The 18,759-nt window shown below is 41.3% G+C and overlaps 1 protein-coding gene across 2 annotated transcripts in view; it reads right to left on the reverse strand.

Moving 5' to 3' along the window:
- LOC306879891 (1-phosphatidylinositol 4,5-bisphosphate phosphodiesterase beta-1-like) overlaps nucleotides 1-5,338 on the reverse strand; it is a 58,512-nt gene extending 53,174 nt beyond the window's left edge. For both annotated transcript variants that reach the window (XM_079433121.1, XM_079433122.1), the window contains exons 1-4: nucleotides 5,244-5,338; nucleotides 2,352-2,431; nucleotides 411-464; nucleotides 259-334 (exon numbers count right to left, since the gene is read on the reverse strand). In XM_079433121.1, the coding sequence (XP_079289247.1) occupies nucleotides 259-334; nucleotides 411-464; nucleotides 2,352-2,431; nucleotides 5,244-5,255 (222 nt within the window). In that variant the 5' untranslated portion in view covers nucleotides 5,256-5,338. The remainder of the gene's footprint in view (nucleotides 1-258; nucleotides 335-410; nucleotides 465-2,351; nucleotides 2,432-5,243) is intronic.
- Between the last annotated feature and the right edge of the window lie 13,421 nt (nucleotides 5,339-18,759).

An 18,759-nucleotide genomic window follows, 5' to 3' on the forward strand; every position in this document is an offset into this window, starting at 1 on the left:
AAAATGACATTTTCCAGCTGTTATAATGAATAATCTGTGGGGTATTTTGGTCTGAAACTTCACAGATACATTCTGGGGATTACGTCTTATTAAAAGGGGCATAATAGGTGCCTTTTAACAAATAAAACTAGTAGATTTGAACTCTTAGTATAACTATTTAATATAGAAGAGATCATGATGTGTGCTGATCGTTCATTACGTGTGACCGCTGCTGTTCTAAAAAGGGTTAAGTTTTAACAGAAAAAAGCATTTTCTTACTCTTCCTGTCGGTAGGCCGCAGACCTCCAGAGCGTTTTCAACCCGCCGTCTGTCGGCCGAGAACAGACGGAAGATACTGGAAGACAGAACACCACAGACATGTTGAGGAGTGTCTGGTGAATCGGTTTAACATGTGCTGTGTTTTTACCCACTTTTTCACAGGAATCCCACCCTCGGCCGTCAGCTGTAGTGTTAGTCTGGTGTACCTGTGAAGACCAGAACAAAAACATGAATCACATACAGCTCAACACACAGAGCTCACAGAGAATCGGCCTGGCGCTGATCATGTTGCAGCGCTGATACTCACTAGTATTGGAGGACACACACACACACACACAAACAAACACGCACACACACACACACACACTCACAAGTTTGTTTTTATGAAAAGTCAAGTCAAGTCACCTTTATTTATATAGTGCTTTTAACAATGTAAATTGTGTCAAAGCAACTGCACAATATCAAAAAAGGAAAATAGTGTGTCAATAATGTAAAATGAAAAGATTTAAAAAAAGATTTTCAGTTAAAGGCATTTCATTATTGTGGGGACTCTCCATAGGCGTAATGGTTTTTATTCTGAACAAACTGTGTGTGCTATTGCCCTACACCAACCCTACACCTAAACTTAGCCTCACAGGAGACTTTGTGCATTTCTACTTTCCCAAAAAAACCTCACTCTGTATGATTTATAAGTGTTTTGAAAAGTGGGGACATGGGGCAATGTCCTGAAAAGTCACCTTCGCCTTGTAATACCTGTAATACCTGTGTCATTATACACATTTATGTCTTCATTTGTCAAACAAATGTGCGCACACTCACACACACACTCTCACACACACTCACACACACACTCTCACACTCTCACACACACGGACACACACACTCACACACACACACTCTCACACACACACACACACTCACTATAACGCACTCACACACACACTCTCACACACACTCACACACACACTCTCACACACACAGACACACTCTCTCTCTCTCACACACACACACTCACTATAACGCACTCACACACACACACACACTTACACACACTCTCTCTCCCACACACACACACCCACACTGATTTGTATCAGTACTCAGTCTCGGTCAACACTCCTAACACAAGATAATTGGTTAGGAATTAACTTAAAGAATTAAATAAAACATTTTAAAACCACAAAACATACTCACATTTTATATATATATATATATATATATATAAATAAACGTGTGTGTGTGTGTGTATATACATAGTGACAAACTGCTACATAGCACTACTTCCTTTATACAAAATATTTCCTTTATACTGTAACAGGTGGTGAATCAGAGCAGCTGAACTACCGATTTAGTTACTCCGTAACGCTGGTGAGCCTGTGTATTTGTGTGTGTGTGTGTGTGTGTGTGTGTGTATGCATGTGTGTGTTATAGTGTGTGAGTGTTTGTGTGCAGGTATGTACATTTCCCACACTGCTCCTCTCCCATCCCAGAATGCTTTGCGTTGATAACGAAGCATGTAAGAAGCACAAGGCTTATTTCTAAAAATAGGCCATGTGCAACATACTATCGTTAACTATTCAGTGGTAAGTGGCTTTTTTGCAAATAATTAATGCAGCCGGACTCTTTCCCGGCCAAAGTCACAGCCGTGCTGATTTACGATCCGGTGGGGGAGAACGGCATTGTGGGATTGAGTCCCAGACCCTCACCATGTGACCAGCTACACATCGGCTGAGCAGAGTTAATACTCAACCAGTCCCACAGTCGCATAAATGGATGATTACATGCTTGTAGGAGAAGCCTCTACACACATTACAGGACACTACGTGAAGGTTGGACAAAGTCATTTAGAAGAAAGCCTGATTTTCAGTTCCGTTTCAGCATCAGAATCAACAGACCTGAGATAGCATGGCTAACACATGCTGCCTCGATACAGTGTTAGCCAGTGTTACAGTAGACCTCGTATTTCTCTGGTCTGGGGCAGTTTATTTTGGGGTTTTATGGAGGCTCCGCTGGCAAACCTCTGTGTATGTGAAATGAGAAACATGCATGTTGTAATGTGTGTTCAAACATCATAAACTCATCAAGAAAACACTCACACTTTCTCCAGACAGGATTCTCTGGACATGTTCTGAGCCAGCAGGTTCGACGCCAAGCTGAAAAGCTCTTCGGCCCACTCCTAAACACACACATAAACACACATCACACCGTTATCAAGTCTGGTTGAACTTTAGTGCTTGAAGAGACAACAGACAGCCGAATGCAGGAAAGGGTTCATTAATGTGATCTGAAAGAGAGAACGGACAAAGACCATCAGAAATATCATCACAACCTCCATTAGGACACATTAGTGTTAGTGCTTTCTTCCAGTGATGGGCGGTCAGTCGGGCACGTTCACCTTCTTGTTTCTCTGGGATTACAGTTTTTCTCGATTGCTAACACACAATTCATGAAACAATTCACCATTTTCTCACAGCTATAAACACAATCTCAAAATTACACACCAACTTGTGCAAACTTCAAACTTCCAGGTCAAAATCAAATAGTTTAGTCAAAAACATGTTCTCTTTTGTCAGACTCAATCTTTGGCCTCAGATGATACACAAACCTGCCAAACACTCAGACTACTTTCCTGTCTAGAGAACACTAGTGAGATCAATTCAAAACACTGTTACAAAAACCTGCTTTCGGGAAACAGGAATCCTTTTGCTAGTCAATGTCTGTTACAGTATACGGCATAAATAAAGGGGTGCAGATACAGTAAAATTCATCAATAAACTTACAGAAACGTTTACTTTCATTACATGACTGTAAAGAGATCTTACAATAGATGAAACACACTAGAAGAGGAAAGTTCAAAGACCAAGCAACTGAATATACAGTAAACACACACTGGAATACACTGTCAGTTACTGTAAATAAATAAATAAATAAAAGGACTACTTTGCTACAAATCAATTCAACAGTAATGAGTTTAAGGGTGTACTGTATTTACTGTACATAGAATAATGAACGCTCTCTCATCTGAAGTACTGCTGCTATGTACTGTAATTATATTATATGTGTCAGTAGTATTGAAACCCTGTAGATGAGCCTGTAGGGCATCTTCCCTCATGGCCAGTCCATGCAGAACAACTGACCTTTGACCTCATCCCCTTCATTTTTATTTCCTTCTTCAATTCCTCTTTGTCTCCCACTACCAGGATTCATTTTCTAAAACACATAATCAGCTGTGCTCTTGTTCATATCATCCTGAGATCCTGACCTGTGTCATCAGTTTTGCTGCTGAATGTTCACACAGGGATAAATGTGTGCTGTTTGAGTTCATTATTTGTCGCTTGAGTTAATTATATTGTGTGTTTGTGTTTTCTGAACGAAAACATGATTAAACCTGTGCAAAATGATGGTGCTTTTGTGTAGTTTTGCAGAAAAAACTGAGCAAATTGGAACATGTGTGCAAACCGGTGAAATGTGTTAAAAGTTTTGAGAAACGGGTCTTTGTTTTGAGAACTGTATGAATGGTTTGGAAAATTGGGCCAAATTAATCAGTTATAGTGTGTTAGCAATCGAGAAGAACTGTAAAGGACGGATAAAACGGCATAATTTTAAGCTGTATGTGCAGCGTTTTTTTACTGATTAAATATTATCTGTTGCTTTTATTTTGGACCAGTGTCATTTAAAGGAGTTTCATTTTAAAAGAGACACAGAAGGTTTGATAGTTGTGTGTTTAGAGACTGTAAATCAAGGCTGTCGGGACCCATCTTCTGTCGGGACAGGCTTCTGTTCTGCGGCCCATATGCAATAACAAGCACATCATTTCATATCTTGTATAATATCATATCGTGTCTGTTTCTAAGTGTCAGAGCAGATGTTACCAGTGGTGGACAAAGTACACAGATCAAGTACTTGAGTAAAGTACAGATACGTATAATAAAATATTACTCCAGTAAAAGTCAAAGTACTGCTTTTTAAATTTTACTCCAGTGAAAGTACAAAAGTACTCATTTTTTTATGTACTTAAGTACTGATTTACTTGTTAAAGTTACTGATAGATTTATTTTGCAATTTTATGTAGACTACTTAATTTAATATTAGCACATTTTTATAATCCTACTGCCCAAAATACCTGTAATTTTCCCAAAATGACCACTATATGGAGTCAAGAGATATATATGTGTTGTTGATATGGACTACGTTGATAAGAGTGATGTAGTGATGTTCTCTGTGAAGCTTACACTGAGATGTACCTGAGAGAAAACACATCTGACCGTCTAATTTTCCCCAGTAAGACAAAAAGTGTTTTAAAACTTCTTGTTTTGCAGAACGTCAGTTATATATGACATGAGAATTAGGCTGAAGTTAGGAAGAACATTTTGGAAAATATAATTATATTTTCATGATTTTTTTCTTCTCAAACCTTGTCTGTGGTGTAAAAACACCCCTGGCCAAATGCCCTGAACATCTGGACATCACATCCTTTCTTTTTACATCAGATGGAATCGATCTAGGTGGCTGAATAAAAATATGTGGACTTTATATCAAAAAATTCTCAATTTAGCACCAGCAAGCTTGTTAGCTAGACAGTTAGCATTAGCTAACAATATTTACTTATTTTCAGTATGGTTATGAATAAACATTCATATCTGTCTGCTCGGCTCGATGATCTAAACAATATAAAAATTATACTGTTATAAAAACAGACGTCACATAGGGCTAAATGCATAGCAATTTAATAAAACTGATAACTTTTCAGCAGCAGGGAATATGAACGTGCATGAGTTATTTTATTTAATCTGTGTTATTTTAATGTTTTGTTTTTTGACCTAAAACATAGAGACACTGACATTGATCTGTGTGCATTCAAGCATTTCAGTGGACTTAAACAGATCACCCTTTATAGCAGATTTAGTTCACAAACAACTGACAGTTTTGACTTAAATATGATTTTCAGTTATAATAATTAATCCTAAAATCCGACATTAGTAACTTACTTTTAGCAGCATCAGTTGCACTCACAAGATCTCCAGTGTTTACTTGTGAGTTGAGTTCACTGGAGACTCGCTCTTAACGGATCATTTGAATCAGTGAGTTGAGTTCACTGGAGACTCGCTCTTAACGGATCATTTGAATCAGTGAGTTGAGTTCACTGGAGACTCGCTCTTAACGGATCATTTGAATCAGTGAGTTGAGTTCACTGGAGACTCGCTCTTAACGGATCACTTGAATCAGTGAGTTGAGTTCACTGGAGACTCGCTCTTAACGGATCATTTGAATCAGTGAGTTGAGTTCACTGGAGACTCGCTCTAAACGGATCATTTGAATCAGTGAGTTGAGTTCACTGGAGACTCGCTCTTAACGGATCATTTGAATCAGTGAGTTGAGTTCACTGGAGACTTGCTCTAAACGGATCATTTGAATCAGTGAGTTGAGTTCACTGGAGACTCGCTCTTAACGGATCATTTGAATCAGTGAGTTGAGTTCACTGGAGACTCGCTCTTAACGGATCATTTGAATCAGTGAGCTGCAATCGGATCATTCCAATTCGTGAATGAATCGTTTGTTGCGATTTGCGAACCGATTTCACTGAAAAATTGGTTCATTGAAAAGAATATTATAATATTACAATCATTGAAAAGATTATAAGGAGTAACGATATGTTTTATGAAATGTAGTGAAGTAAAAAGTACGATCTTATGCTTTGGAATGTAGTGAAGTAAAAGTAAAAGTTACTCAAAATTAGGGCCGGGACTTTAACGCGTTAATTTAGATTAATTAATTACACAAAAATAACGCGTTAAAATTTTTTAACGCATTTTAATCGCACTTATTTTTGCACCGCAGAACGTTTCTCACTGGATGAGTTTCGGCGGACCGATTATACTGGAGCACCAACTAGCGTTCAGACAAAAACAAACCACAGTGAACATGGACAAAGAAGCTGATGAGACCGCTTTGGTTGGCCCTGTGGATGGGAAATTTAAAAATCCATATGAAAAAACTTACTTCTCACTGTTCTCAGGTCAAATATTTATATGCGATTAAAATGCGATTAATTTCGATTAATTAATTACAAAGCCTCTAATTAATTAGATTATTTTTTTTAATCGAGTCCCGGCCCTACTCAAAATAAAACTACTCCAGTAAAGTACAGATACTTGAAAAATTTACTTAAGTACAGTAACGAAGAAGTTTTACTTCGTTACTGACCACCACTGGATGTTACCTTGGCCACCTCTTCGTTGAAGGCTGTAAAGTTCAGGCAGGTGATGTTGACCATGTCTGCACCACTGACCACTGTGAGTGTCCTGTTCTCCAGCTTCCCCTCCAGAGTCCCCACATCCAGAAGCTCTCGCTGCTTGGCCTCCTGGAGAAAACACAGCAAACGCATCATGCGCTTAAACGCTTGTCAAAAAGTGTTGAGGAAACAATACTATAAATCTGTGAAAGTGTGTGGCTCTGGATTGGACACTAACTGAACCAAAGACTAACACTGCAAAACAATCTGTATTCCACAGTCCATCACATCTCACTCGGCTTTTACTGAAACACCATCGCATGATGAGAACAGAACAGAACTTGAATATGAATACACTATTGCCCTCTGTATAGCTGCTTGACAGCTGAATTTGAATTTTTCACATATTTGATAAAGTTTGCTCCATTTACACTTCTTCATTTTAAAAGTCTGACATTCGGTCCAGGTCCAGTTTGATCAGACCGGGGTATTTGTGGACAGAGGTTCAGACTGCATCTGCGCAGGTGTTTTGGTGCAGGTCAGATTTACATTTGCATGGCATAAAAATTCATCTCAGAGCTGGACTGCAAATCCACAAAGCCCCGACCTGCAACGTCTGACAGACAGTAAAAATTAAATGGACAGCATATGCAGTCGCACTCATAATCAATAAAATGAAAAGTGCTGGTTTAAACAACTATCAATCACATGGAGCACCTGCGCTCAGCTTGACATTCATCACAGGCTGAAAAATCACAGCCACTTTGTCAGAGCACTGTTAATATAATGCTGCTAATGCGGTTGCATGCATTCTGACTTATTTACACTGTTCAATAGTTGGATTCTCATGCTAAACATGACCAAAGTATCAAAAAACAAGTGAGAGAGTATTTCTGTGCCAAAGACACTCCTTTAGGGTTCGTATACGTTTTGGAAAGTTTTTTTGTAGAATGGTCCCGTATAGCATCATGAAGGGCGTAATTCCTTGTATGGGTGAGTGTGAGTGTGAATGAGTGAGCGTGTTTTTGTGACATATGAGGACACACATTTGTATAATGTCATGGGTATGACATAGGTATTACAAGAAGGTGATTTATGAGGATATTTCCCCATGTCCCCATATTCCAAAAGGCTTATAAATCATACGGAGTGAGTTTTGAGAAAGTAAAAATGGGGTAGGTTTAGGTGTAGGGTAGGTGTAGGGCAATAGAAAATATACGGCTTGTACAGAATAAAAACCAATACGCCTATGGAATGAACCCACAATTCACAAAAACGAACATGTGTGTGTGTGTGTGTGTAACGGAGCCCACGAGACGTGAGGCATGAGGATCCATTTGAAGACTTTATTAGAAATGTGGTAAAATACAGGCAAGGTCAAACATCAGTACACAAACATGTTGAGGGCAAGACACAGGAGTATACCAAAAGCATGCGTCGATCGGTTAACAATATGCAAAGGGGCTAGGCAGAGAGATAATCCAGGTACACAAGCAATAATCCAAACACGGGTAAACAGGCAAGACTAAGAAACTATGAAAGGCTCAGTAAGGTAGCTATCAGCAATGACAGTGATATGTGCTAGACAATGCTCAGCAGAGAAGAAGAGGAAGTCCATGGTTTAAGTAAGCTGTGTAATCAGTGCAATCAGCTGTGTGTTGTCAGTGCAATGGATTATGGGAATTGTAGTTTGAGGTGAAGTGCAACAGTAGTGTGGTGCAAGAGTCAATGTGGTGAGCGAGTGACCTCTGGTGGTGAGTAAACGGAAGTTCATAGATCAGATTTGTGACAGTGTGTGTGTGTGTGTGTATTGGAAGCATGAAAGGAAACACATTTACAACAAAGAACTTGCAATTAATACTCACAACAGTTCCTCTCTGAGAGAATCTAATGTTCTCTTCTTATTGTTCTGTAACGAGCTGAAATCAAGCGTGCTCAATGATTTTCACCGTCTGACATGGGTCAGCACTGACTCATGGATTTTTAGTTCATGCTTCTTAACCCTTCAATTTCCTCCATAGACAAAGAGCATCTATATTCTTATGTTAGTTTGGCTGTTTTGAATCTAAATGTATTAAAAATAAAAAAAATAAAACATCACATTTACATAAGTATTACTCGGTACTTAGTTGAAGCACCTTTGGCAGAAATTAAAGCCTCGAGTCTTTTGGGGTATGACACAACAAGCTCTGCACACCTGGATTGGGGGATTTTCTGCCATTCTTCTTTGCAAATCCTCTGAAGCTCGGTCAGGTTGGATGGGGACCGTCGGTCTCTCCAGAGATGTTCGATAGGGTTCAAGTCTGGGCTCTGGTTGGGTCACTCTAGGACATTCACAGTGTTGTCCCTAAGCCACTTCTGTGTTGCTTTGGCTGTGTGCTTAGGGTCATTGTCATGTTGGAAGGTTAACCTTCGGCCCAGTCTGAGGTCCTGAGTGCTGTGGAACAGGTTTTCATTGAGGATATCTCTGTACTTTGCTCCGTTCAGCTTTCTCTCAACCCAGTCCTTGACGCTGAAGAACAGCCCCACAGCAGGAGGCTGCTGCCATCACACTTTACTTTTGGTATGGTACTCTGCAGGTGATGAGCAGAGCTGGTTTCCTTCAAACATGATGCTTAGAACTGGTCTTGTCCCGATGGCCGTCTTGGAGACAGGGTCTTCACTGGGGGTCAGTCTCTGGGGCTCATCTAGGTGTCCTGGCTGTAGAGGTCATCTCTAGGTGCTGATCCACCATCTGATCTGGATACAGTCTGGATCTGGGTGGCTATGGTGACCTCGGAATAAGAAAGAAATAGACTAATAGCAGAGCAGAATGACACTATTTCGACACTTGATCCAAGATGGCAGCACGATCAGACGCAGCGGCTGCTCCGGGTCCCAAAGACGGTGCTTTGATGTCTTTTAATGTCGTCTGTTCGTCTCCAAATAGTGTCAGTTTACCGCAAACTCATAAGGAAATCACCCCAAAACTCATCTATGATCGCCAAAGTCTTTTGTATATCAGCAATGCATACAAACACCAACTCTCGCCGGTGGCTACTGAGAAGCTACGAGGCCATGGTTTACTGCTGGAGCCGGACCTCGAGACCGCGGCCTCGCCTACCAACGCTACCTGCAGAAGGCAGCGTCGCAAGCGGTGTGAGAGAGGACGGAAGCGTGGTAAGCGTGGAGGTATACGAGCTAGGCTAAGAGCTAACCCCACAAGACCGGCTCTTCCAACACTCATGCAACAATGCTGCGGTATTATCAAAACACTGTTCATCGCTGGTGGAGTTTATGTTTATGTTTGCCCGTGTGCAAACGCTAAGGATGCGTTTCGTGAACTGTACAGTGCCATCAGTGAACAACAAACAAATAACCCTGATGGCTTTTTCATCATAGCCAGTGACTTCAACCACGCAAACTTAAAGACAGTTTTGCCAAAGTTCTACCAACATGTGAACTTTGCAACAAGGGGAAACAACACACTGGACTTTGTTTACACAACAGTAAAGAACGCTTACAAGGCTGTACACCGCCCCCACCTCGGGTGCTCGGACCACATCACTGTTATGCTAATCCCAGCATATAGACCACTTCTCAAACTCGCCATACCGGTTCAAAAGCAGATCACAGTATGGCCAGACAATGCCACCTCAGCCCTACAGGACTGCTTTCAGTGCACAGACTGGAACATGTTTAAATAGGCAGCCACCTACAACAACCACACAGACCTGCATGAGTACACTGAAACTGTGACTACTTACATAATGACAAAATGGCGCTGCTGTGTTCGGACGCCGTTTAGGCCGCTCCGCTGAGATTTTGCTTTAACTTACTTTTTTACTTACTTTTACTTTCTCTTTTTACACATTCCACGTCGGCACTGATCACCTACAACATAGAAGCACTTTTGGACATTGGAAACCGCTACACTAACCTGTTTCAGGACACTTTATCCAGGAATCCTTCATGGCCTCTGGAGATTCTTCGGAACGCGGAGACGAACAATATCCCCCCGAGGCGGCGGATCAAGAAACACAGCGGGAAACGCGCTGGAATTCGAGATAGACTCCGGAAAAGGGCTCACTGTCCTCCTCTCCCGAGCATTCTGCTCGCAAATGTCCAATCCTTGGAAAATAAGATGGACGATCTTAGAGCCAGGATTAGTTTCCAACGAGACATAAGGGACTGCAACATCCTTTGTTTGTCAGAAACGTGGCTTTCGTCCATGGTCCCGGACACTGCTGTAATGCCAAGTGATAAATTCTCTGTTTTTCGGACGGACAGAACAGCAGAGGCCGGTAAATCCAGGGGTGAAGGAGTGTGTTTCATGATTAACAAGAAATGGTGTGATCCCAGGAATATCTCCATTCTGTTGCGTTCCTGCTCGCCTCATCTGGAACATCTTTCCATTATTTGCCGCCCATTTTATCTGCCCCGGGAGTTTTCATCGATCATTGTTACTGCTGTGTACATTCCACCACAGGCGGACACCGGCTTGGCTTTGTCTAAGCTTCACGATGTGCTCAGCGGCTACATTAACAAACATCCTGACGCTGCCTTCATCATCGCGGGGGATTTTAACAAAGCCAACCTCAGACAGGTCATGCCGAACTTCCATCAACATGTATCCTGTCCAACTAGAGGACCGAACACACTGGATCATTGCTACACTCAGTTCAAGGATGCCTACAAAGCCCGCTCACTACCGGCTTTTGGCAAATCGGACCATGCCACCATTTTTCTAACATCGGGATACAAACAAAGGCTCGTTCAGGAACCTCCGGTGCAGAGAGTAGTGACGCGCTGGTCCTCCCACTCAGAGACTATGCTGCAGGCGGCGCTTGATGACGTCGACTGGGACATGTTCCGGGCGATTTCTTCTGACGTCAGCGAGTTCACGGATGTAGCACTAAGTTTTGTAAACACGCTAACCGAGCAAGCTACAGAAACAATAACGATAAGGACATTCTCCAATCAGAAACCGTGGGTGGACAGAACAATCCGTGCCGCGGTTAACACACGCACTGCCGCTTACAATGAGGCTCTTCTGTCTGGGAATACGAGCGAGTACAAAGCATCGTGCTATGCTCTCCGACGCGCAGTAAGAGCTGCCAAACACAGATACAGAGAGAGAATTGAGTCTCATTTCCAGCTCAACGACTCTCGACGGATGTGGCAGGGACTGAGGACCATCTGTGACTTCGGAAACAAATCCTCCGCGGAGGTGAGAGCAGATCCGTTGCTGGCCGACGAGTTAAACATCTTCTACGGCCGCTTCGATGGCAACGGCGGCGGCGCGTTTCTGCCGACCAGCGCGTCAGGAAGCAACAGGCAGAGCAGCGACGATCCTGTAATCACCGTGTCGGAGGATGAGGTTCGGAGGGCGCTAAAGAGAGTGAACGTCAGGAAAGCAGCCGGACCTGATGGGATAACCGGCTGTGTTCTGAGGTCCTGCGCCGATCAGCTCGCTGGTTTGTTCACTTCCATTTTTAATGAGTCCCTTGCTACCTCCGTGGTTCCCACTTCATTCAAAAAATCCATTATTATCCCAGTGCCAAAGAACAATAAACCCTCTTGCCTGAATGACTATCGCCCAGTTGCCCTCACATCTATAGTCATGAAGGTTTTTGAGAGACTTGTAAAGAGCCACATCTGCTCCTCCATCCCTGATACTTTGGACCCTCTTCAGTTTGCCTATCGCCCCCAAATAGATCCACGGACGATGCCATTTCTCACGTTCTCCACTCTTCCCTCACACACTTGGACAGCAACAATGGGAATTATGTAAGGCTGCTATTCATTGACTATAGCTCAGCTTTCAACACTATAGTCCCCATCAAGCTGGCATCTAAACTCACAGACCTCGGCCTAAATTCCTCACTCTGTGACTGGATTCAAGACTTCCTCACCGGCAGACCTCAAGTGGTGAAAGTTGGCCAGTTCACCTCAAACTCCATCACTCTGAACATAGGAGCCCCACGGGGCTGTGTCCTGAGTCCCCTGCTCTACTCTCTCTACACGCATGACTGCGTGTCCTCTCACAGCTCCACATCTATTGTCAAATTCGCTGATGATACTGTGGTTCTGGGCCTCATCTCCAACAACGATGAGACCGCATACTTGGATGAGGTAGAGAGACTCACATCATGGTGCAAAACTAAAGAGCTGATCATGGACTTTAGGAAGAGACAGCAGCAGCCCTACTCTCCTCTCAGGATCAGTGGGACCCCTGTGGAGAGGGTGAGTAGCTTCAAGTACCTCGGCGTAAACATCTCCGAGAACCTGACTTGGACTACACACATCCAATCACAGGTTAAGAAAGCCAGGCAAAGACTGTACCATCTGCGACAGCTGAGGAAATTCAGGGTCTCACCAGCAATCCTGAAAACTTTCTATGCAGGGACCATAGAAAGTGTATTGACTCAGTGCATCTCAGTGTGGTATGGAAACAGCTCCAATCAGGACTGCAAAGCACTACAGAGAGTTGTGCGCTTAGCTGAGCGCATCTCAGGGTCTGCTCTCCCCTCTCTGCAGGACATCTACCTCAAACGCTGCAAAAACAGAGCTGTTAAAATCTTCAAGGACCCAAATCACCCTGGCAACCGTCTATTCACTTTGCTTCCATCTGGTAAGCGCTTCTGTAGCCTGATGGCAAAAACTGAGAGACTTAGGAGGAGCTTCTTCCCCCAGGCCATCAGGCTCCTAAACTCTAACTCTGTGTCATAACATCACTTGACTCCATGTAAATATCACCATATCAATAAGCTATTCATAATTTTTCTCCATGTAAATATCATATATCAATAAGCTATTCATAATTTTTCTCTACCTTTCTCTAATTTTTAATATTCACATAGATAATGCAGAAATCAAAACTGCAAAAGAAATTATAACTGTTTTAAACACTTTTGACCTGAGTCAGCATGTGCACGGACCCACACACAATCGTGGACACACCTTAGATTTACTCATCAGTAGAGGTCTAAACATCTCATCCATTGTAATCAAGGATGTAGCACTATCTGATCACTTCTGTATTTTCTTTGATATATTGATCTCAGTCACCACTGAATCTAGATCTGTCTCTATCAGAAAGAGATGCATTACCGAGAACACTGGTGCGCTATTTATGGAGGCAATATCATTAACACCAAACATTTCTGCAGACTCTGTTGATCTTCTCCTTGAGTCATTTAACTCAAAAGTTAAGAATGTTATTGATGATATTGCCCCGATGAAGGTCAGCAAGAAGACGGGGAAACAGAAATCAATTTGGAGAAAATCAACAGCAGTTCAGAGCATGAAAAGACAATGCAGAAAAGCTGAGCGGATGTGGCGGAAGACGAAACTCGAAATCCACTATAGCATCTATAAAGACAGCCTTCATGCTTTCAACGTGGAACTAGCCACAGCTAGACAGACTTTCTTTTCAAACCTTATAAACAGTAACTTAAACAACACCCGCACTCTTTTTGCGACTGTTGAGAGACTGACAAACCCCCCAAGTCAGATTCCCAGTGAAATGCTCTGCGATAGCAAATGCAATGAGTTTGCTTCCTTCTTTTCTGAGAAGATCAATAATATCAGAAAGGAGATTGGCACATCCTCAAGTTATGCAGAGGTCACACAGATTCGACCGCAATTTATAAAAGAAGTGACTATGTGTGTTTTTAAAGAAATTGACAACAAAATTTTGGAAGAAATAGTACAGCACCTTAAATCTTCAACCTGCTATCTTGACACACTTCCCACATCCTTTTTCAAAAATGTGCTTAACTGTTTAGAAGCTGATCTCTTAGAAGTGGTGAACGCCTCACTTCTTTCTGGGACTTTTCCAAACTCCCTTAAAACTGCAGTTGTTAAGCCCCTTCTGAAAAAGCGCAATCTTGATAACACCATGTTGAGCAACTATAGACCCATATCAAATCTTCCTTTCATAGGTAAGATTATTGAAAAGGTAGTTTTTAATCAGCTGAACAACTACTTAAACTCAAATGGATACCTGGACAATTTTCAATCTGGTTTCCGAGCACATCACAGAGACAGCACTCATTAAGATAATAAATGATATTCGCGTCAATTCTGATTCTGGCAAAATATCAGTGCTGGTACTACTAGATCTTAGTGCTGCGTTTGACACTGTCGATCATAACATACTTCTAGAGAGACTGGAAAACTGGGTCGGGCTTTCTGGGATGGCACTCAAATGGTTCAGGTCATACTTAGAAGGGAGAGGTTATTATGTGAGTATAGGAGAGCATAAGTCTAAGTGGACGGCCATGACATGTGGAGTCCCACAAGGCTCAATTCTTGCACCGCTCTTGTTTAACCTGTATATGCTCCCACTAAGTCAGATAATGAGGAAGAACCAAATTGCCTATCACAGCTATGCTGATGATACCCAGATTTACCTAGCCTTATCTCCAAATGACTACAGCCCCATTGACTCCCTCTGCCAATGCATTGATGAAATTAACAGTTGCATGTGCCAGAACTTCCTTCAGTTAAACAAGGAGAAAACTGAAGTCATTGCATTTGGAAACAAAGATGAAGTTCTCAAGGTGAATGCATACCTTGACTCTAGGGGTCAAACAACTAAAAATCAAGTCAGAAATCTTGGGGTGAATCTAGAGACAGACCTTAGTTTCAGTAGTCATGTCAAAGCAGTAACTAAATCAGCATACTATCATCTCAAAAACATTGCAAGAATTAGATGTTTTGTTTCCAATCAAGACTTGGAGAAACTTGTTCATGCCTTTATCACCAGCAGGGTGGATTACTGTAATGGTCTCCTCACCGGCCTTCCCAAGAAGACCATTAGACAGCTGCAGCTCATCCAGAACACTGCTGCCAGGATTCTGACTAGAACCAGAACATCTGAGCATATCACACCAGTCCTCAGGTCCTTACACTGGCTTCCAGTTACATTTAGGATTGATTTTAAAGTACTTTTACTCGTTTATAAGTCACTCAATGGCCTAGGACCTAAATATATTGCTGATATGCTCACTGAATATAAACCGAACAGACCACTCAGATCATTAGGATCGAGTCAGTTAGAAATACCAAGGGTTCACACAAAACAAGGGGAGTCTGCTTTTAGCTATTATGCGGCCCGCAGTTGGAACCAGCTTCCAGAAGAGATCAGATGTGCTAAAACATTAGCCACATTTAAATCAAGACTCAAAACTCATCTGTTTAACTGTGCATTTGATGAATGAGCACTGTGCTATATGTCCGAACTGACTGCAATAAATTTTAGGTTTAATCATTTTCTTTAAATTTATTTTAAATCATTTTCTATATCATTTTAAAATTCCTTGTTTTTATTATTTTTATTTCCATGTTTTTATTGATTTTAATGTCTATTTCACTTTCTTTTATGCAAAAGCACTTTGAATTACCACTGTGTATGAAATGTGCTATATAAATAAACTTGCCTTGCCTTGCCTTGCCTACCTCATATTGCTGCTATTCAAACACCCTGTACAACTTTTTGCACATTATTTTTGCACATTCCTCTTATTACTATTTAAGTCAACAACATACTGACCTGCACATTTATATTTATATTTTTTATCTTATCTTATTTTATTCTTTTATTTTATTTTATTTTATGTTTTGTACTTCTCCTTCTTAATATTTGTATTCTATATAATTGCACTGTCCTTGGAGCGGACCTTACCTACATTTCACTGCTGGTTATACCCTGTATAATTGTGTATGTGACAAATAAAAACTCTTGAATCTTGAATCTTGATTTCCAGTGAGGTTTTAGACCATATCATAGTACTGAGACTGCTCTCATTAGAGTTGCAAATGACCTGCTCTTATCATCTGATCGTGGTTGTATCTCTCTATTAGTGCTACTGGATCTTAGCGCTGCGTTTGACACTATCGACCACAACATTCTTTTGAATAGACTAGAAAACTTTGTTGGCATTAGTGGAAGTGCATTAGCATGGTTCGTACTTATCTGACCGCCATCAATTTGTAGCAGTGAATGAAGAGGTATCATATCAGTCACAAGTGCAGTATGGAGTACCTCAAGGCTCAGTATAGGGCCATTACTTTTCACGCTTTACATGTTACCCTTAGGAAATATCATCGGGAAACACGGAGTTAGCTTTCACTGTTATGCTGATGATACTCAGCTCTATATTTCTCTCCGGCCCAGTGAAACACCAAATTGAGAAACTAACGGAATCCATAGTAGATATAAAAAACTGGATGACGAGTCATTTCTTACTGCTAAATTCTGAAAAAACAGAGTTGTTAATTATTGGACCTAAAACCCCCACATGCTTAATAAACAAACTCCAGATGGTCCAAAATGCAGCAGCTCGAGTTCTTACTAGAACCAGGAAGTATGACCACATTTGCCCGGTTCTGTCAACACTGCACTGGCTCCCTATTAAACATCGTATACATTTTAAGATCTTGTTAATTACCTATAAAGCCCTGAATGGTTTAGCTCCTCAGTACTTGAGTGAGCTCTGATCGCATTATAGTCCTTCACGTCCCTGCGATCTCAAAACTCTGGCCATTTGATAATACCTAGAATATCAAAATCAACTGCTGGTGGCAGATCCTTTTCCTATTTAGCACCCAAACTCTGGAACAATCTACCTAACACTGTTCGGGAGGCAGCCAAACTCTTGTCAGTTTAAATCTAGATTAAAGACCCATCTCTTTAACCTGGTTTACACATAATACACTATCACATTTCTATAATTCAAATCCGTTAAAGGATTGTTAGGCTGCATTAATTAGGTCAACCAGAACCGGGAACACTTCCCATAACACCCGATGTACTTGTTACATTGTTAGAAGAATGGCATCTACGCTAATATTAGTCGGTTTCTTTCTTATTCTGAGGTCACCGTAGCCACCCAGATCCAGACTGTATCCAGATCAAATGGTGGATCAGCACCTGGAGATGACCTCTACAGCCCTGAACGTCATCGGAGATCAGGACATCTAGATGAGCCCCAAAGACAGATCCCCAGTGAAGACCCTGTCTCCTAGACGGCCATCAGGACAAGACCTCGGGAACCAGATGAGTCCTTTACACAATCTAACTTTGCTGCAGTTGGAACAAACTCTTGGTTCGTCTGGCCAGAGGAGAACTGACCCCCGACTGAGCCTGGTTTCTCCCAAGGTTTTTATTCTCCATTCTGTCACCGATGGAGTTTTGGTTCCTTGCCGCTGTCGCTTGCTTAGTTGGGGACACTTAATTTCCAGCGATATCATCGACTTGATTGCACAGATACTATTTAAACGGAACTGAGCTGGACAATGACATCATTGAATTCAATAATGAAATGCCTTTAACTGAAAATTGAGTGTTTAATCTTGTCATTTTACATTATTGACATATTTTCCTATTTTGATATAGGGAAAGTTGTTGTGATACAATTTGTATTGTTAAAAGCGCTATATAAATAAAGGTGACTTGACTTGACTAGTGTGTGTCTGTTTTTGACGGTTTGTATGACTGAGAGCAAAGTTTGGTTTTTCAGCAAGATTGAGTTGTTTTGAGTGGAGAGCTTCATTTTGACCTGAATATAGGAAGTTTGGGGAATTAAGTTAGAAGTTATGGATTCGTGGTTAGAGTAAAAAAGAGGCATCATTTAAAGAAATGTGTTTAAGCAATCAAGAAAAACAATCAAGAAAAAAGTGCCCTCAGATCATCCCACAAAGCTCTTATTGAGGAGTCTCTGGACAACAAAAGTGTTCAGATTTCCTTCCGACAGATACTGTCTAGAATAATTTAAAAGACTGTGATTTTAGGATGTGTTCCTGTACGGTCCTGAAGAAAGCTTCTCAAATGTTGATTAATACACACGTTTGTGAACTCGCAATTATATACTGTTATAGATTATCTACTATTTTCATATTTCTATGCATATTTTCTATGCTCTAAACAGTCTATGGGCTTGTGGATTAAATTTATTGGCAGAAGATATAAATTTATTTGCTTTTTTTTTTTCTTTCTTTTATTTATTTGAAAAGGGACCATGCACAATTTTAACATAAATGTTTCCATTTCATGTATTGTGCCAAATTTAGCCAGAGGCTAGTATTCATTCGTGTTCACACGGCTTTACATCCCAAACCCGCAGTGAAATCACTTTGTGCAACTTCATTAGACAACAACAACGGCAAACAAATGAGGCTCTGCTGCGCTGCTGCGTTTCCAAAGAAAAGAACAGTTTGCCCAAGACGGAAACACGAATCACTGCTAGGAAGCAGAAGGCACCTGTTGTTGGACGAGAAGATGCAGA

Source organism: Barbus barbus (assembly GCF_936440315.1).
Source record: "Barbus barbus genome assembly, chromosome: 14".
Classification (NCBI taxonomy): Eukaryota; Metazoa; Chordata; class Actinopteri; order Cypriniformes; family Cyprinidae; genus Barbus; species Barbus barbus.